General features: G+C 40.6%; 1 protein-coding gene across 1 annotated transcript in view; it reads left to right on the top strand.

Moving 5' to 3' along the window:
* Positions 1–1774: 1774 nt before the first annotated feature.
* LOC108896863 (intersectin-2-like) overlaps positions 1775–21030 on the top strand; it is a 36059-nt gene continuing 16803 nt past the window's right edge. The window contains 9 exon segments of the mRNA XM_051071922.1: positions 1775–1953; positions 8989–9060; positions 14894–14986; positions 15109–15172; positions 15621–15796; positions 16168–16389; positions 17623–17716; positions 19513–19655; positions 19937–20000. Coding sequence (XP_050927879.1) covers positions 9054–9060; positions 14894–14986; positions 15109–15172; positions 15621–15796; positions 16168–16389; positions 17623–17716; positions 19513–19655; positions 19937–20000 — 863 coding nt within the window. The 5' untranslated portion in view covers positions 1775–1953; positions 8989–9053.

The following is a 21030-nucleotide window of genomic DNA, read 5'->3' on the forward strand; positions in this document are numbered from 1 at the left end:
TGTGTTGGCAAAAGAGTTTAAACTATCATTTTCTCATGTGATTTTGTTTGTAAAATCTCTTTAAATGATCATGTCACAACCTGGTATGTTCATGTAACGCCTTTAAAATATATGATAAAAGGCAGTGAGTGATAGTATTGACTTAATAAATGCAGTTGAAATCATCTAATTTCGCTTCAACTCACAGAATGGGCCTGGCCATTTCCTTAGTTGCTCTGGAAAAAAGAGACAGCAGGGTGGATAATAGAAATGTACTGATTTCTTTATTTTTTCAGTAAGAAATGTTTGTCCAAACTGAGGCAGACGTTGCACCATCTGTTCACCTCTTTCTCCTTGTGCCAAAGACACAAACTTAATCATGCTGAGGCAGTGGGGTAAAATTTCTGACCCCCAATCTGATTGATCACAGGGCTTTTCAAGTGATGTGATAAGCTTCAGATGAATTTTCAGCACAAACACCTTTGTCCCCTGACACAATAAGGACGTAATATTTTTCTGTGGTGCACTGTAGACAGAGATCATAGCCCTACAGGTTAAACGTCCTCCAACATTTGCACTATGAACTATATAATATTGGCTGGTGGTTTTATGATTATGGGCTGTTGTCTTGTAGATGTAATACTGAAACTGGTCTGTCGGTGGTGCTCCAGACCAGCAGCTTTCCTGTTTCCTCTGGAGGCAGCAAAAAACCTTTCAGACTCTAAAACCCCATAAACCAGGGGAATGCAATTAAAATAACATTTAAGTGCATCTCTGAGGAATTCACTCATCACATATGCCTGATAACAAAAAAGGAAATGATATAAAGTCAGCTTAACAGATTTACATGGTCAAGTCCCACATAGGCTCTGATGTAAATGTTATGCTCAACAATGTGTATCTCAGTAATTAATGCGAATGGAGCAAATTATCAGGCAAATGTCTACTACCTGTCCCAACAACTACTTCCTTAAACATCAACAACTTGCCCGGGCCGAAGGTCAAGTGGTTGTGCCTTCAAAATAAAAGTCTTTAAGTGGTACTAACAGAAAGTGGATGTTGAAGTGGGTACCATGTCTGGCAGGCTCCTCTGTATGGCAGTGTAGTCAGTCACAAATTACATTACATTCAAGCTAGTGTCCTGCTGTGTTGAAATGGATCTGTTACATGTTTTCATAATAGATGCAATTAATTCCTTTAACATTTGTTGACACATTGAAAATGCATCAAAGTAAAACATATATATATATAGCAAGTCATCCACATGGTTACAAACACTTATCTAATATGCACGTTTTTTTAAAAAACATGTTTAGTAGTAAGTTTAATCTTCTAATGTACAGAGACACCTCTTAATATAAATGTGATTACATTATTGCATTAAAAATTATTTAAACTGTCTGGTTATCCAAAGATGAACACTGAAGCAGGAAAATTGCCAATGTTTGCATAAAATCCCTTTCAGAAGTGAACAAAAGTAATGACTTTGGTAGCATATTGGAAAATGAACATGTTTAGATTATGGTAAAGAATGAGTGAATGACTGAAGTGAATCTTTAGACGGATACCACAGTAAAACACCTCGCTTAGTGGGAGGGAGGTGAATTTTAGTTCGTTTATAACAGGTTGCATCTCATCTGGTTTGAACTGTGGTGCAACTAAAATGTTGCCACATTATGAGCCTCAGTGAGTCTTATTTTGAAATATAATGCCGGAAGTCTTATTTGTAATTCTGTGCGGCTTGACTCTCTGGAGACGCCCATTTCTAGTCCACACCCGCCCCGGCTGCTGGATCGGTACCTCCCCTCTCCAAAGCAGATAGATTGCCAGGCTGGATGTCGGATCACCACGGCTACACTACCGCAACAGGTAAATGAACAGAAATCATTCAGATGTCAAACAGGACAGGACTAAATGTTACACATGCTGCCCACTGTCGCTGCTGACCTTGTGTTTTTTACCTTTTCCTGGAAGGTAAGTGGGACGTCCTGCTTTATTAAGCCCTAAATTTAAAAGGCGAGGCAGTGTAGCGTATTAACATTGTGGTTTCATTAGCTGCGGTATATGTGATGTGTTTTTTTTTATTATTATTAGCATAAAATATGTGGATATCTGAAACCTGCCACTGAAAGCTGAGTGAGAGAGCCTATTGTCTCCGTTTTAGGTGAAGAACAACCCTTCTCTCAGAAAAAATGGTTCTTCAGACCTTATATTTATTTAACAAATGTGTCTAAATACATTTTAATAAATACCCTAACTTAGGTTAAAGGTAAGTCTATTTTAAGTGACAAAAGCGAGGGCTGTGGGCAACAATTTACCTCTATATTGTAAAGACAATATAGTATCAATATACAGTATCAAGTGCCTTGAATGTGTGTTGCAATGAATACTGGAGGTATATTTCTTTCTTTCAATTCCATTGTGGATTTTTAGCAGGATCTTTAAAGGCAATACACAATGGCTTTATTGTTTCATTCCATAAATTATAAGTCAAGAGGTTGTTCACCCTTTTCTCCCCTGAAATAATTTTACTCTTAACAGAGAAGGTTTGTTCACTGGAAATAACAGATTGCCACTCAAGCATTCAGTGAACTCATACGGCCAGTGTACAAATGACATCTGATGTTGCCAAAAAAAGAAGGAGAAAAATCGCCTTGATATTTCTGGAGCTCCCCACAGGGGTCTAGTGAGTATCTGTGATAGCCTTACTCGAGCCAGCACACAGAGACCTTAATGTAGTTTGCAGAATTCTATTCCAGATGGTGTGTGATATCTGTAATTTTCTGTCCAAAAGGTGACTCGACTTTAAACCCATGTCTTTTATAGCGTGGAAAATATGACACAAGCGTGACCCCTTGTTCCCATCAGGCGTGATTGATGTGTGAAGGCGTTATCAGGTGTTTCCACCGTTTCAAGTCAGTGCAGCTTTCCGTTGTACGAGACGACTGGTGCAAGTTTAGCTGTTTGTGTATGCTTGTGTTCATTCACTGCAGTGTGAACTAATTATAGAGATTGCTTAGTGCGTGTGGACATGAGTGTGTGTATTCTGCTGCTCTCAGTGAAAACAGAAAGAGGAGGCTTTCTTTGCTGAAGTGGCAAAGTCCAGCTAAACTATAGTTCCTGTGGCATCTGGCCCCTTCCCAGGGACTGTTGCATATCCACCTGCCAGAAAAAACAAAGCCTTACATAACACACACACATGCATATTTAACATATACATTCGCTCCCTTATTGGAGGTGACAGCCAAAATAAGGTTCAGGGTGTGTTTTCACGTGGACGTATCATGAATGTGAAAGCTGTTTTGACAGTTACTCATGGAATCAAGAGTGAAATTCTTGTGCCAGAGGTTCACAGGTTAGAATCTGAGATAGGACGTGACGCTGAGTGTGCATTTTAAGAGTTGGGGGAGGGGCTTACAGAGGAAGTAGAGGCTTTGGTGTATCATTACTCGAGCTGACCCACATTATGTATCAAAAGGATAAATGTAAGAATGATTCTTTCAGGTGGAAGCGTTCCTGATTCTCACCTGCAGCACAACAGAGGAAGGTGTGTGGATGTTTTTTATCTGTGTGTTTCTCTTGTGCTCTTATGAATAGGCAGAAAAACACAAGCACTCACACACACACACACACACACACACACACACAAACACAAACACACAGGCTTTTCTTTCTTCCTCAGGCTCAAGCAAAGCTTCCTGGACTGTGTCTGCTAGAACAGGGTGCCCCTCTGTGTGAGAAGTGTGTGTCTGTGTGTCAGGCACACTAGCGCACACACAGGCATTGATACACACACATCCGACCGGGTCCAGCATGGCGCGCACAGGTGTCAATCAGCATGCAGGGCCAGAGTCAAAGGTTCTTTGATTACGTTTTCTCTCCCTCTGTGAAGCAGGTCGGCAAAACCGCCGGCCCCTTAAAGTGATGTGCGCTGTTCCCCCAAATCAAAAACTTCTGAAAGTGCTACATGTAGCATTTCTAAACATCAATACACCATCAAGGCTGTTTGGGGTACTTTGCCTTGGCTGCTGTCACTGAAACAGGGACCTGCATTAAGAGGTGGATTGATGGTCCACCATTTTCAGCCCAATTGTGATCCCTAGAAGCACCTTTAACTAAATTAACCATAAGTTTGAAAATTCAGTTTTCCTCATATTAACAAATGATAGTGTTTTTGTGCATCATGCTGTGAGCTAACTTGCTTCCAGTATCTCTCTGCATCACAACATCTAAAATATCAACTAGGAGCGAGCTACAAGGTAAATCAAATCAAAAATGTGTAAAATCATTTCAGAGGTGCTCAAGTTCTTTTCAAGCTCTCCTGGGGTATTTAGGAATCATGAGCGAATCGAGTGAAATGTTTTGCTGTGAGCCTCCGAAGGTGCAGTCGATGTCCTCTGTGCCTTTCTGTTGATTCTGTGGTGTGTTTTAATCCGGGATGTGTCCTGTTTGAACAGCGAAGGCTCTCTAATGTAGCCAATAGGAGATACTATCTTGTATTTGTAAAAACACACACACCTCAGGGTGCAAAAGTGTTTGTATATGAGGGCGGATGAGACTACATACAAAGTGTTTGCACAGAGGCGTGTAAGCAGCACGCATACAGTATGTACACACATGTATACCCTATATATATATATATATTATATATATATATATATATATATATATATATATATCGTAAAAGGAATAGTTCACCCAATAATGAGTATTCTCTCTGTCATTATCTACTTGGCTTTGTGTCAGTTGAAAAGCTGTTGAAGCTTTAGTGTGCACTCTCCAAGCACTTTATTAGGGATTACCATACTAATACAGGGTACCCATATAACCACATCCTAAAGGTGTTCTGTTGGATTCATATCTGGTAGCAGGGGAGGACACTGAAGTACACTGCACTCACTGTTATAGTCATGAAACTAGTTTGAGACAACTTTTGCTTTGTCATGTGACGCTTTATCATGCTGGAAGTAGCCATTAAAAGAAGGGTCATTTGTTGCCATAAAGGGATGCAGGTGGTCAGCAGCAATACTGAGATAGGGTGTGGAATTCCAATAATGATTGATTAGTAATAAGGTGCCAAGACATTCCCCACACCATTACACTGCCACCATCAGTCTGGACTGTTGACACAAGGCAGAATGGATCCATAGATTCATGCTGTTGGTGCCAAATTCTGACCCTACCGTCTGCATGCCTCAGTAGAAATCAAGATTCATCAGACCAGGCTACGTTTTTCTTGTGTTCAGTTGTCTAGTTTTGGTGAGTCTGTGCTCACTGCAGCCTCAGATTTCTGCTCTTGGCTGATGGAAGTAGAAACCGATGTGGTCTTCTGCTGTTGCAGCCCACCCACCCTTTGATGTGTTGTTCATTCTTAGAGCTTCAACCAGTCTAGCCGTTCTTGTCCGAATTGTCACATCAACAAGATGTCTCCATACTCAGAACTGTTGCTAACTGGAGTTTTTTGTTTTTCTTGCCTTTCTTGAGTAAACTCTTTAGATTATTGTGCATGAAATTCCCAGGAGATCAGGAAAGGCTCAAACCAGCCTGTCTGGAACCAACAATCGTGCCACGATCAAAGCTACTGAGATTGATCCAATTGACTTTGAATGTGGTCTCCTTTTATTTTATCCTCATTTTGATGTTTGATGTATGAACTGAAGCTCTTGACCTGCGTCTGCATGATAACAAGGACCAGAACAGAACAGAACCAGACAAAAGTACAGCATCCTCTCTGCAGTGTTCAGAACATTAATGATTCAAAAGTCCATCAGCGCAGCACCAGTCCTTGAAGGAGTCGTCCCATTCTATAGATCAAACCTGGAAACAAAAGAAAAGTGTCTGTGGCACAACCAAAGCAAAGAACAAAAGTCCCCTCCTTCTACCTGTATGTTAATTCACTTTAAAAAAGAAATATTCATAACATTAATTAAACATGAGCGGTTCATCCAAAAGTGTAGCATCTGGCTTAAGGCTAGAGCAAATGCTGATCTTGGATAAACATGACCTGTCCTCCCAAGAGGCACAGCTGAACTGAATTCAGGCACAGGTACACCTGTGTCATTTTAAATACCCATCTTATGAAGATGGACAGGTGTAAGATAATATCAATAAATAATCTTACACTGTGTCAAATTTCCCAGAGCTTCTCTTTTAAACCAGCCTGCCCCGGATATTATCTTTGCCCAAGAGTCCTTATCAGTGTTAAAATTCAAATCCCTCCGCTAGATAAGCACAAGGTTTTCACAGTTGCCATATATTGCATTAGCAGTTGTAAAAGGTGGAAGCGTAATGATTATTTTTAGGTAATTTAAAATGGCACTGCGCCATATCATTTCCCACTGGCAACTTACACTCCTCAAACTACTTCTTATTTGCAAATATCTCCAGAAGTCTGACTTATCTTTTAGGTTGAGTCAGCATCATGAACCAGATCAACACAAGACAACCAGGAATGCCAAAAAATGACTCTTTTTCCCACTTACTTATCATTATTTTTGCATCATCACTGTCAGCTGTAGAGTCACACAACACTAAGTTTTGCATCAATTAAATGCAGAGTATTGCATTGTGGAATTTTTAGCAAGAAGTAGTGTACATTTGTGGACTCTTTTTTCAGTCCTTTGTGGCGTTTTTGAAGGAACAATATAGTGGGGGCATTTACACACTCAGTATTCAGCTAACTAGTTTGAGACTAGCCAGTAGTTAGTAGGAAATCAGGGTGGATCCAGTGTCTAAAATCCAAGTTTGTAATGCAGTGACAAATGGAGATGACTAAACACACAGCTCATTGTTATGTTAATATGATTAACAAGATTTTCTTTGTGAAACTGATTCCTTTCTTTGCACGGTCTGTACATTGTTTATGTGTCCTAGATGGATTTATGGTTTTGGACGTGAAGTGTCATTATTGTTTGCTTGTTTGTACGCGTGAGCCCGCGCACGTGCACCAGCGCATATATTCAAGTGCCATGCAGAACTATACGCCACAGTGAGCGGTTCATTGCTCTTAAGTAATTGGCAGTGTCGGTATGTGCAGAGAATGATTTATACTACAACAACCACAGCCTCCCCTCCAGGAATTCGCACGAAAAAGAAGGAAGCCGGTGATGAAGCGGCAGTGTAACAAGAGCAGAAGGAGAGCAAGGGATGAAAGAAAGTGGGTGTGAATCACATAAGAGGGGATGCATGTTCGAATGAGGGATGAATAAAAACCTAGGGGAGCTGAAAGACAGAGCGGAGAGTGAAGTGAGGGGAAAAAAGTGAGGGGATGATTTGGTGAGAGCGGGGAGGAGATTGCTTAGACCTGACAAGAATCACAGCTGAGGAGGAACCCTGCTTGTTAGCTATAGGCTTGTAGATAGATAGATAGGAAATAAAGGGGTACATTTAAGTGGAGGGACTAATAGACTCTGAAGAACAGGATTGAAACAGTTCCTAGAATAATGGAATGAGAAACCGCAGGAACAGGAAACTGAGCTTAGGGTGAAGAAGAAGAAGGGGAAACTGCCTCCATAAAGAAGTATACATTTTCAATTTGAAGATGTAGCAAGCATGAATGACCAGGAATATTTGGAGTACATCGCCAGAGTAACTGAACTGAAAAATGATTCAGCAACAACAGCAAAGCAGAGGAAGAGCATTGGTTGAAAGTAAAAATAAGGAGGACATGAAAGGATGGACTAGACTCAGAGTCCAACGTGCAGAGGATTTTTATGTGGCAGGATTTGCCATGGTGTTAACAAATAAAGGTCAATACACATAGGGCCCATTTTCCAATTTAAGAGTATTACCTGCATGAGCTCATCTGTCCTCTCTACCTCCTGGGAGTCTGCCAGGGATCCCACAGAGGAATCTCTTCAGGTGGGCCAGGCTCCCTGCCCACAGACCACAGTGCATGCAGATTCCATTCAATACATCCATAAATCTTCATTTTGTGTGTGTTATGTGTGTGTGAGGCAGATACATGTGGATATATATATAAATATATTTTCTGTTATGAAACTTAATCTTGTCCTCATTGACAAATTATATGATCATAGTCACATTTCTATGCCACTATGAAGATGCATATTCATACCCCATATGAATAAATATTTATAATAAGACAAAAATGTATATTCCTAATAATCCTAATGATGCAAATATTTGTATTTTTAGTAAGACAAAACTATTTATATTCCTACAGGACAAATATTTAGTCTCCCAATAAGACAAATATTTCAGTTTTTAGCAAGACAAAAATATAAATATTTCTTGTAAGATAAATATTTATAGTACTAATAATACAAAATGTTTGTATTAATATTAAGACAAATGAGTATATTTCTAATTAAGACCAATGATTATGTTCCGTATAATTGGCCAAATGTGTATGCTTCTAATAAAAGATGAAGCCAGATTGGACGGTTCTTACATATAAACTCTGGTGTCACAGACAAACAACCAGTGGAGAAATAAAGACTCACTAAGATTTGCAGAAACCTGCTGGCTTGAGCCGCCATCTGTGTTCTGAGAGCAGACAATGATAAATGCTGCCTTCCTCCCAGACCACCATCATTTCTGCCTCCTCTGTACCCCTCAGCTGTCTGTCCTCCTCTTGCCTACTTCTCCCCCGTTTGCATTGTCTGCTTCTCCGCTGCTCTCCCTTCTTTTCCTCCTCATCCTCCCCTCGCTCTGTCATTTTGTCTCCCTCCTCTCTCTTCACCCCCTCCTCTGTCCCTCCCTCTCTCTGTCATCCTTCGCCGTGTTAGCCGTCCACTGTGCCTTCTTTGCATTGTTAACAGGGAGATGAGATTTTTTTTCCTCTTTTTTTTTCTTTTTTTCCTTTTGCTCTTGCAAAAATTTATATCCTTTCTGCTCCCTTTTTCACTCGCACACGCCATGCTTGCATTCCTCACTCATACCCACTGCTCCGTGACACTTGCACAATTACGCTCACAGCTTTCTCTCTCTCTCTCTCTCTCTCTCCTCTCTCTCCTCTCCTCTCTCTCTCTCTCTCCTTCTCTGCAGATGTCTGAGAGCTAGCCAGCTGAGTAGAGGACTTCCCTCTCTGCCCGTGCTCTCCACCTGCAGCCATGAATGGTAAGAACACTTTGTTTTCATTTTATGCTGAATGTGTGTGCCTGTGCCTGTGCGTGTGCGTGTGCATGTTTGTCTGTGGGAGGCAAACGTACACTTTGGAGAAGGTGGTCAAGCTGAAAATGAACTTGGATGGGAGAGATGGATGAGGAAGAACGCAAAAAAGAAAATGCAGAAACAAGAGAGACAGGGCTGACCAATAAGCAGCAAGTGAGCGCGTTTGTTTCATCCTGATGTTTTGAGGGTTTTTTTTTTTTAACTCCTTTTTGTGCGGTTTGTGATTTCTTGTCCCAACAGTCCGCTGCGGGTTGTTGTGAAGACCTGAGAACCCTGAGATCAGTCTTAATGGGATATTGATCTGGCGCTGAAGTGAAAGATCAGACTTTACATCTTTGATCCAGTGACAATGTTGCTGTATGACGTAGAAACCTCCTCTTCAAAGAGGGCTTGCAAGAATATTAGATAATTACTTTTAATTAATTTTATGCAAATCATGAGCTATTTTGGTGTGTGTTTCTGTGCAGGAGTCTCTGCCTCTCAGTCTTGAAGGTGATGCATCTCTTTTGTCCTTGTTATGAACAGCGTTGGTCACTTGAGTGTGTATATGTGTGTTAATCCTCCAGCCTTTGATCATAGAACAGCAGTTGCAGCTCTGTAAGGGCCTCTGTGAGACCGTGCGTCAGTTTGTGTGTGTCAGATGCATCTTGTCTACACGACTAACTCTGCTTAAACTGACAAATCCCCGCCACTATAGCCTCTCCTAACCCCATCCAATAGATAGACACTTTGAGAAACACATTAGTATGTGATGAGTTTCTCCATGGAAATGGACATTATGGGAGGGTGAGCTCTTTGCGTTATTGCACTCTCATTAACACAGCAAATCTGCAATGAGGCAATTGTGAAGTCATTAGTCTCTCAGTTTCCAAAACAGGTGGACAGTGTGCAACAGAGAAGGAGAGGAGTGTGTGTTTGTGTAGAGTGAAACGCTGCAACGTGCACAGACTGTTGATCCACTGTAGCTATCTGAAACATCAACTTGTCCTCCCGCAGGTGAAGTGTTTGATATGTAAATGGTTATGAAAGCAGTGATGTGGTTTCCCCCAGAAGGCCTGTGCTGGGTGTCTGGAGGTTTGACTCGAGCATCTCCTAAGGACCGTGCAGCACCTAGACAACAGCACACAGCGCCCGACAAAGGGAACTAAAACCACACAAGACAGAGAGGCTCTTTGTGTCATAGCTGCTGTGGAGGTGAAGTGTGGTACAGTTGGTTTACATTGTGCACAGGCGATGTCCTCTGTGGATGGACTGTATGTTATATTGTCTCAATATTGGCTGAGGGGCTCTTGGGTATTTGCTGAGGGTCTGTTCTCTAGGTTGCTGGGCAGGAAGCTGTTTTATATGTTCTTCTATGCATGGAGATCCAGGGATATCTATTTGTACTTTAATGTTTTTATTAACCATATAACTTGAGAACACATTCTGATTTGCAGTGGTGGCCTGTAAGAGTGAAAATGTTAACTGGGGGGGGGGGGGACTAATAAGCAAAACAAGAATGCTGGCAGATTGCAAAAGAGAGCAGGAGCTAGCTAGCTTAGCTCCGCCCAAAGTCACTGCACCCGGCTAAAAAGTAGTCCAGCACATATCCTCCTGTAAAAAACACAACTTGTCGTTTTTACACACTGATAAAACTAATGAGATATAATGTGTTAAATTATGAGTTTTAGAGTGAGTATTTTTTCCTTTTGGACATAGCCAGGCTAGCTGTTTCCCCCTGCTCTCAGTCTTTATGCTAGTTACTACTCTGCTCCATATTTACCAAACAAACATGAGAGTGGTATCGTCCAGCTCTCGGCAAGAGAGTGCGTTTGCCAAAATGTCAACAAGGTTACCTCTCAAAACAACTTGAACACATAAAAAATGTCAAACAACTGACACCTGACTGAAAACTTGAAGTTTAAAATTGAGTTTAAGATCCTTCAGCCTCAAATAATCATCAGGACAAGCTTTTATTTACTACAAATTCAGATTTTTTTTTTTCTTTTTATCTGTTCTCACATTGAGAGGCCATATGCTTCCAACACCAGTGTCAAGCCACAGAAGACCCCTATGGATTCTGTCATCTCTGCGTAAGAAGCTTTGCAGTGTCCCACTTGCTCACAGAGCATTCAGCCCTCGCTGATACGGACGCTGAATCAACTGACGGGCTCATGGATGTGGCCATGCTAGCTACATGTCCCAGTGGCACTGTGCTAAATATCGCCTCTCTTTCTCACTTACAATAGCTTCTAAATGAGGTCTGTCAAAGCCAACGAGACAATGTGAAGAATACTCACATCTCTGTGCGAGATTAATTACTTTCTCCTTTTTTTAACCAGCTGCGTTTTGCTGACAATGGCAGAAGTAGGTCGGGCACTGTGAGCTGCTAACAGTGGCTTTGTCAGGGAAAAAGCATATACCTGAACAGGTGTTGCTGCGGTGGGTTACGGCAGAGTGAGTTTGTCTAGATGTTGAAACCAGCTCCAGGTAGTCGGCCACAGCGTTTGCTTACAGACGTTTCTCAGTGAAGCGAACAGCTGACAGTTTTTGATTGTATCTGCCCATGTATATTAGGAAATTTTTAGTCTTCCTCTCTGTAACTCTGTAGTTGCTCCAGTTCCATCTTCTGTGCCGTTACTGAAGCTCAGCAGTCCATTGTGACATTCCTGAGAGATGCATGCGTAATATGTCTGTGTGCGGTCAACAAGAGCCAGTGGGTTGTTTGGGTTAGTGTCGGGGAGGAAGTTCCATCATGGGCAGGGTGGTATTTCCTGAGGCTGGTGAATAAATTACAGCATGGATACCAGGTCTATGAAGACATACACCCATAACTATCCCAAAGAGTTTTATATCTCCCACTGATAATACTGAACCCATCACATTACAAATACAGTTTTCATTCTATCTATCTGAATCTTTTGCATCTGTCAGAGAAAAGAGAGAAGGGGAATCTTACTCTCCCTTGATAATTATATTGTTGTTTATGTTGAGATGAAAAGTTTAGCGATAATAATTTCCAGTGTAAGATATCCTCAATTGCTTATATCTTGGGATAAGAATCAGAGTCTGAATGTTGCATACTGCTGTTGACAGTGCTTATGGTACAAACAGTTAATATGATGTCACCATAATTAAAAAACAATCACATGTTTAGTGTTAGTTGTATACACAGATCACATAATTATAACTCTACCAAGGCCAAGTAACATCTGTAATGTCGTTCCATTTAAAGAGCTGTAATGTTAATTTTGACCCAGATTTTATGATAAAATATGAACATTTTCCACAGTGGGGATTGTGTTGGTTTCCTGCTTAAACATAAATTTCATCTGTCCTTTTCTTTATGTTATTAGATAAAAAGACACTTGTCGAATAAATTATATGCACCTCCCTGTCGGTGCACATTGCACAAACTACTGTATATACTGTATTTATTTTTATGTTACCTTGCCATGAACTCTATTAAATATCTCAATCACGACACAATTCGATTTTTTTTCCACAAGTATTTTCTGTTAAAATCTTTCACTTACTTATTCAGTCATGTCCATGTTTTTTTTCTTTTAATAACAGATCAGTTTTGGGTTCAATTCATTTTTTCTTTAAGCAAGTTATTTTTGTCTTCTTTGTAAAATTGATTGTACTCTTGAGAGGAGATTTCTTCTTTTGGTAAGTCATACATTTTAATACCAAGATGTTTAAAATTTTAAACCAGTGATGGGCTTGTGATGATAGAAGTTTGATGATTTGGAGGAAAAATTCTCAAGAAATTCAACACTTACTGCTGCGAAAAGTCTGTATAAACATTTTGTTTGAGGGCTGCACCACGGTGGTTCCTATGGTAACAACTGTTGGCATCAGGGAGGCCCGTCTGTCGCTGTCGAGCAGAGAAAGATGAGGTGGTTACGAAGTGAGTTACAGAAGAGCTGAGATCCACTAAGTTTGTCCTGTTTTCCTCCCAGTTGAGTTCAGTGTGTAATATGGCAGACCCACTTTACAGCCGTATGGTTGGCTCTGTTTCTACTGTCTGAATGCAGTTTACAGTTGATAAACTAGTCCTCCGAGTCTGAATTCATCTTCTGTGCATTACTCTCCCTCTCTATCTCCGCTGTCTGGACTCATTATCTGTCTTTGTCTCCTTATCTACATCTCTCCCATTCAATTACTGCCATATGGACAGATCCATCTGTGCGTAATGTCCACACAGTCAATTCTTCACTCAGAAATGGCCTCACAGCTTTGAAGTTATGGGAAAGCAGTGACAGGAGAGGCTTTCATTATGCCCTGATGGTGTTATGATTTGGTTAATTTCATGGATTCCCTCATGATTAATTGATTATCAGCTCCGATGATAATCTTTCATCCCTCGTCCATTGAAGACGTCTTATGATACTGAGTAAGAGTTGAGCTTCACGCCCCTCGCACAGCACATTTGACTTTATATTTAATTCATGGCCAACCCTGAACTTACCTTGAGATATGCAAGATTAGACCGGGGTGAAAAAAAAGCTGACTGGACACTTTTATACATTAATCATTGTCTGGAGTTGATTAAGAGTGGTTTCATTTGAGGGGGAGATCTCGTTTGGCGTAGAAATTATGCAGACTTTTTGGATGGTGAAGTAAAAAAAGAGTCTGTATACTGAATTCAGTATTGGCATTTCTGCTCTGGGGATTTTAAATGCATTGCCTAGTTTGTGTGTGTTTACAGGTGAAGCACAACCAACACACTGTGTGATATTTTTCTTTCCTCTTCTGCACCAGTTGCACGAGTAATATCTGTTGACACTGTGTATTACAGTACAGTACAATGTGTGTGTGGTATGAGCGCATTTGTGAGTTTGCATCTTTAAAATTCTCTAGAGCTTTTCTAGTGGGTTTAGTTACTTTTTAATCAGGCTAGTAGTGTAGCTTTTTGCATGGCAACATCAGTCAGTTGGTTCACCACTTTAGTCTATGCCATGAAGCTTTGTAAAGACATTCATGGTCTCTAGAGGATGAATCCTATTGAATTTGGTGATCCCCTGCTTCTTCCTCTAGCACCACCATGAGGTTGAAATTTTATTGAAATCTCCTGCAAACAGGCATTAGCAGGCTAACACGCTAAACAAAACTGGTGAACGTGGTAAACATTACTTCACATCATTCCATCTGCATGTTAGCATTCTCATTGCATGACAAAGTTAGCATTTAGCTCAAAGCACCACCCTAAGTACAGCCTCACAGAGCTGCTAGCGTGGCTGTAGAGTCTTAGCTGTTATGTATTTTGAGATGTGTCATTGATCCAGGTGACATTTTAAAAAAATCTTTTCCCCTCATAGACAAGTATTCTTTATTATAAACATAAATCTGTTTAGCAGTGAGTGACAGAAACAAACAATGTTTTATGTTCATCTTTGTATAAATGTCCTGCTTAATTGTCCTGTTGTACATAATATAATAATATGTAAAACTCTTTAAAGTCCAGGACCTCATGCTCATATCACTTTTTGCTCCCTCCAGTTTCTATTTTTCGAGTATATATTTGTCTTACATAGTTCAAAGTGCAGATATAGACAGAAAACAAAGGTCCCAGGCCGAATTCTAACCATGGACATTGTGGTTATGTGGCATGTTTCCTAACCAGCAGGCTGCCATGAAATCCTGTGGTTCATACTTTTTAAGTGAGCCTTCATCCTGACATTGCAAATTATAGATAAGGACAGAATTTGCGCTACCTTTTAAAAGCAAGCACTCTCACAATCCTGTAAATTTAAAGCACTTCAAAAGTCTGTCTTCTGTCTTTGGTTTTGTCCAGGTGGAGCGAGTGTGTGGGCCATCACTCCAGAGGAGAGGGGGAAACACGACAAACAGTTTGACACGCTCGCCCCCGTCCTCAGCTATGTCTCAGGTGGGCTGTCGTCATACCAAACAGGCTAAATGCTCGTTTATGAACAACATCTTGTTGTGTCACCAGTGAGCCATCTGTATCAAATGTCATTGAACCCCCCCATGATTTTTCGCCACCTGCAGGAGAACAAGCAAGAAAATTCTTCCTCCAATCTGGCCTGCCTCCTTCTGTCCTGGCTGAGATCTGGTATGTACCAACTAATAACTTGGTGAAACTTCATCGTAACTTCTTGTAACATTTATTGTAAATCAGGAGCCAGTGGGTCAGTGAGTCCAATCTTTGTTTTTGGTCAGAGTTTGTTTGGTCCTCCTATTGAGCGCCTTCCTTCGCAGCCTGCCCCACCTAGTAAACTATGTGTATGAGGGAGAGCGAGAGAGCAAGGGGGGAGAAAGAGTGTTTGTGCTGTAATTAGATCATCAGACAGTGTGTGTGTGTGTGTGTGTGTGTGTGTGTGTGTGTGTTTTGGTGTTTGTGTGAACAACGCTACTGGAATTCAGTCCCACCAGAGCTGTGTCCCTTGCGTACTTTTTGGCGTTTCCATTGTCTCGACGAAGAAAAAAAAAATTGTAGGAATGCACACTTTGCTATAAACGGATCATGTTTTACCTCAGCCCTCTTTCTCCCTCTCCTGTAGGAACCTAGCTGACATGGACAGCGATGGGAAGATGGACAGACTAGAATTCTCCATAGCTATGAAGCTCATTAAACTCAAGCTTCAGGGGCGGAATTTGCCCTCTACCTTGCCACTTATCATGAAGCAGCCTCCTGTCTCCAATTCAGCCTCAATCGTCCCTTCATCAGCACGTTTTGGTAAAATATGTATTACAGTTTAAAAGATACAACTTTTTTATGCTCTTTTCCACAGAACCCAACCTCTCTGTTATTTTGTCAGTGGCATTGGAAAAAGAGGAGATACATTTGAAGAGTTTAATTGGATAGTTATGTATTTGAAAAAGAAATAGCTGCTAATACAAAATTATTGATTTTACAAAATGATGGTACATTTTAAAGAATAATAAGCAGCAAGTTCAGGATCGATCCAAATAATACTTTTTTATCTCAGCTGAGTTACAGTAATTTCAGGGTTTTTATTCCACAAAATGAAACATTTTTGTGTTTAACTTTAATGTCAGTTTGTCTCTTTAACCCGTCGTGATCACCTGTGTATTTCCTCCTTACAGGAATGGGTTCTATGCCAAACCTGTCAGTTGGTCTGTCATCCATGTCAGCTATGTCAACCATGCCCATCCTAACACCCATCCCGGCTAACCCTCCCATGCCCTCTGTGCAACCCCTGATGCCGACGCCAATGACTCTGCCCCTCATCACCTCTCTAGGGAACCCTGGACTCCCCAATGGCAATGTCAACCTCCTCACCCCACCTCTTGTTCCCAACAATGCAGGTTGGTTCTGCAGAGGAACCATTCTGATTTGCTCGCTGGACAAGTAAAGATAGATATTGACAGGTGGATTAGTACAAGTTCATTCAAATTTGACCCTGGTTCAAGAAGATGAACATACACTGCAGATATTTGGTTATGTTCCAGAGCCATTCGCTTAAATTAATTTTCAGGAAAATTAAAATTTTTAATTTAAAATTGTTATTTTTGGAAATTTGATAGCTTGACGGATGTTTCATAGCAATAATTTGCACATTTCACTCGCATTTTTTACATTTTAATGATGCAACCCCATTTATCAAATCAATGAATTGACAATAGTAGATAACAACTTGGGAAGACAGTCCCAATAATGGATTTACATGCTGCTAGTGCAACTCAATCCTGGTGTGTAATATTTAGTGTATCGGGGTTAGTTATTCAGCCCCTGAGCTTTAGTGGTGCAGTAATGTGGTGTGGATTACACATCCAGCATAAAAGGGCTTCACCTTATCTATCTGTTCCCTGAGGGCTTATGCATTGCACCGAGTTTGGAAGTATCTGTGTGTATGTTGCAGTATGCAGTAAGAGCTGCTTTTCATCACCAAGGAGATGAGTAACCACAGTTTTTACTGCAGTTACTGTAACTATTAGATAAACAACATTTAGTGATGTCAGGTGTGCATATACACAGACTCATTTAGTCATTTTTTCTCTTAGATTTCTCTTTTATCTTTAACTTCTGTTCTTTTCATCTCTCACCTCCTCCACCTCTCCCTCGACTGCTCCCTGTAATCTCACTCTGTCTGTTCAAGTACAATTTTTGGCTGTGAAATGAGCAATGTAATGAGAGAGTGAGTGTGAATTTTTTCTATTATTTGGTGTTCCCTCTATTGTTATCGGCCTCTCTCTGGTTATGAAAATACAGTATATCAGTGCTAGAGCTCTCGAGAGTAACCCTCTTTAGCGCAAGGTTGCAGACAACCGCGATCACTTTGTTTTTACCCAGATGTCAATAACCTTGCTGCTCGAGCTCTGTGTGCTGTGACTGTAAAATATGAGGAGATAAGATTAGATGTACACACGTTCAAGGGCAGCTGCGCTCTGCAATATGTCAGAGATTGATTGCATAAGAAAACCATATGCACACACTGTGTGTATTTACACGTATGCACAACAACATTTACATATTTTCTCACATTACCTTGAATTTGACAAAATGAAATTTAATTATTAACTGACTGCCTCCCTTTTCAGCGCTCCCTCTCTCTGGCTTCTCTTCACCTATGGCGTTCTCTCCAACCACTGGCATGTCAAAAGCCAACTCTCTCCTGGATCTTGGATCCAGCAGGTGGGAACCAGATTGTAAATATATGCATACTGCTCAAAATAGCTGTGTAAACTCCCTGAATAGCCTGTAGAGATAATGATTATGCTAATTTCATCCCTAAAGTAGGGTCCACATTTCAGGATTAATCAGTGGCCATTTGCAAAAAGCACATCCCCTGCCAGCACACAAGGGTCAGGTTGAAATATTAATTTAGGACCAAGTATTTCCAAGTAAGTTTTAATATACTTTTTAAGATGTACAATTTATTATGCAGTGATTTTTAGGGAGAGGCTGGTTAAAAACCCAAGTCACACACGGCCAAGCCAGCTCATTAGTTTGGTGCTTAGAAGGAGCAGAGTTTTTGCAGGGAAGGGTTCAGGATGAGAATGCAGGCAGATGAAACAGTTAGATAACCAGGGGAACAGGAAGGGCATTTTGAAATCAGATGTTCTAGTTGGCAAAAGTAGGAAGAAGGCTTGTTTAGACTCACTAAACATGAGAGAGGAACAGGAATCAAATGGCATTCTTGGGAGAAGAGGTCACTGTTATTGTGAAGTTTCCATTTATTTTTATTAACCATACTCATAAATTGGTCCACCACATTTTTATTGTTGATTTCAATAACTATTGATTGCATTGCCATGAAATTATGTACAGATATTCATAGTCACCAGAGGCTGAATCCAAATGACTGGTGATTTCTTGACTTTAGATCTAGCACCACAGATAGATTTTGGTTGAAATGTCTCAACAATATTGGATTGTGATCCCTTAACTTCTCATCTATTGCCATCAGGTAAAAAATCATTTTGTCCAATACTTTGGTTTATGACCAAACAGCTACAAAACTAATAAATTCCCCTCATGTTTATTGCTAATTAACTTGCTAAACATCATTGTGATGATGTTAGCATGCTAGCATGCAAGTAAACAAAGAAGAGGTTTGCTGCAGTTTCACTGACAGCCAGATTCACAGCAAAAATCCACAACAGTAGTATCAAATATCCGTGATCCTTCCCATGGTGTTTTGTGTGGTTTGGGAATAGGATAGGATTGGTATCTTATTTCATTGCTTTCAATGGCCCAGTAGTAAACAAAGTTCTGACCTTAGGTGTAGGTGTTAAGGCAAGCATCAGTAAGGGTACCAGGATCTAAATACAGGTTGACCCAGCAGCTGCACAGATCACTTTTACTTTTCATTTCTAAATGTTACACCCTCTAATATAATGCTAGACACATTGTTCTTGCCTGTTTTTGTTTGTAGACACAAAACATGTTTTAATATTAGGGAATTATACAGCCACAATTTATACACACACACACACACACACATTCATATGCATCTACCCACACAGAAAAAAGGCCCTTGGGCAGAGGGAGGTTCCCACACTCACTCTCCTATTGTCTCCCTGAAACCTCTTCTTTTATTTCAGCGTTGCAAGTTTCCACCCAGCTATAATGACTGAGAGAAAATACATTTTTCTCAAATGAACATCATCAACCTCAGCCTATCCTTTTACTATTCTTGCAGAGGCATTGTTTATAATACAAACAGAATGGTTGATTAGCACAGCCTGAGAGCACAGTGCCGCCTTGTTTCTGAGAGTCATTGTCTACGTGGTCGTTTGCACTACCTTCCTCTACAGCTAATTAAGAACTGAGAAATAACACCAGGGAGTCTCGGAGCAATTAGTGGTTTTAAGTCAAGGCTTGAATACGAGGGAGAAAGGAAACGCTGACCACATAATATTATTGTGTAATTTCCCTTTAGGTGATATCCTGGTATACTGACATGCCTCTCTTTTCTTTGTTCATAGTTCAAATTCTTCCTCCACCACATCGTTGGCCAGTAACTCTCCCAAGACTGGTGCAAGCGACTGGGCTGTTCCACAGGCCTCCAGACTGAAGTACCGTCAGCAGTTCAACACGCTAGACAAGCTCATGAGTGGCTACTTGTCAGGTGCGTCTCACACACACACACGCATGCACACAAACACACTCCAACCTAAATAAACACAAGCTTTTCAGGACCACTTGGCTGCTCATGAGAGGTCTTGTCAAAACTTGACAGAGCACACTCTGGGCCAGTTTCACTTTGCACACATGCACTCATGCACTCTTGTGCTTGCTCTTAACCCCCACTCAACAGAACTTGGCAGGCAGACACACAGAAAGACGTCCACATCACTAGGCATCAGAAATCACTCTGCTGTTGTTTCTGATGTAATTTTTATTTTGCAGGACCTCAGGTTAGAAATGCGCTGATGGCATCAAACCTAACCCAGACTCAGCTAGCTACCATCTGGTGAGTATAAGGTGTGTGTGTGTATTTATGCATGATCCAGCTTGTAAACACACCTCAGCCTGCGTGTGCCTTTTGAAGTTCATGATAGCATCTATTGATCAGTAGACAGGCAGCACATATACGTTGATAGTGTCAGTGCATCAAAACAACACTGATATTTTTCCTTCTTTGCTTCATGTGGAAATTAATGCCACGCTTTATTGCACCATCTGGATAACTTCTTTAATGATGTGTTATTTATTTGAATGATGAAATTGCGCAGTAAGAGTGAAAGTAACATGGAGAAGCAGATTTTGTGATGAGTCACAATGTTTTACTGATGTTTTAATGACATTCCCTTCCCAGTGTCTCTAGTTTAACAGATTTTAATTGGAATTGTCAGTTAGAAAAGCAGCGAGCTCCTACCTCAAGGCTATAAAACTCAACACCAGTACATAGACAGGATGTATTATCATTATAATATGCAACATCTAATAGCATACAATTAAGAAAATTACTTAAAGCTGCAATAATTTTGTACTAGCCATCAATCAAATGAGTAATAGTGACAAAAACCCTCAACTCTCTGCGTAGTGTCTTTCAGCTTTCTTTCAGTCTCTGCACACGCATCAGCTTTGTTTTCAGCCACAGCAGGCAGCTGTTCTCAGCCAAAAAGCTGTAATAAACCCACTATATACTCCCTGCACAGCACCAAGTTAGCAACTAGCAGGTGAATATCTTAAAGCATTAAGCCACTAAACTGGACTCAAAAGTTGGTGAAGACCAAAACAGAGCTAAAAAGAGAATTAATATTTGACTTATTTGTCTCCAATTGAATGCTAATGTTGCTCTGTATCTGCTGGGAGTGTAAACAAACAACTGTTTACTAATTAGTTCCCCATAACAACAATTACTTGTCGATGTCGATGAGCTTGTTCTGCTGCTCCCAAGTGACTAAAACCCAATGATACAGCTATAAAATCATGATATTCTTACCATAAAACAAGGTATAGTTCCAGCTTTACTGCTTTATCATATGACTCACTATGTC

Source organism: Lates calcarifer, linkage group LG7_1, assembly GCF_001640805.2.
Source record: "Lates calcarifer isolate ASB-BC8 linkage group LG7_1, TLL_Latcal_v3, whole genome shotgun sequence".
NCBI classification, from domain to species: Eukaryota; Metazoa; Chordata; class Actinopteri; family Centropomidae; genus Lates; species Lates calcarifer.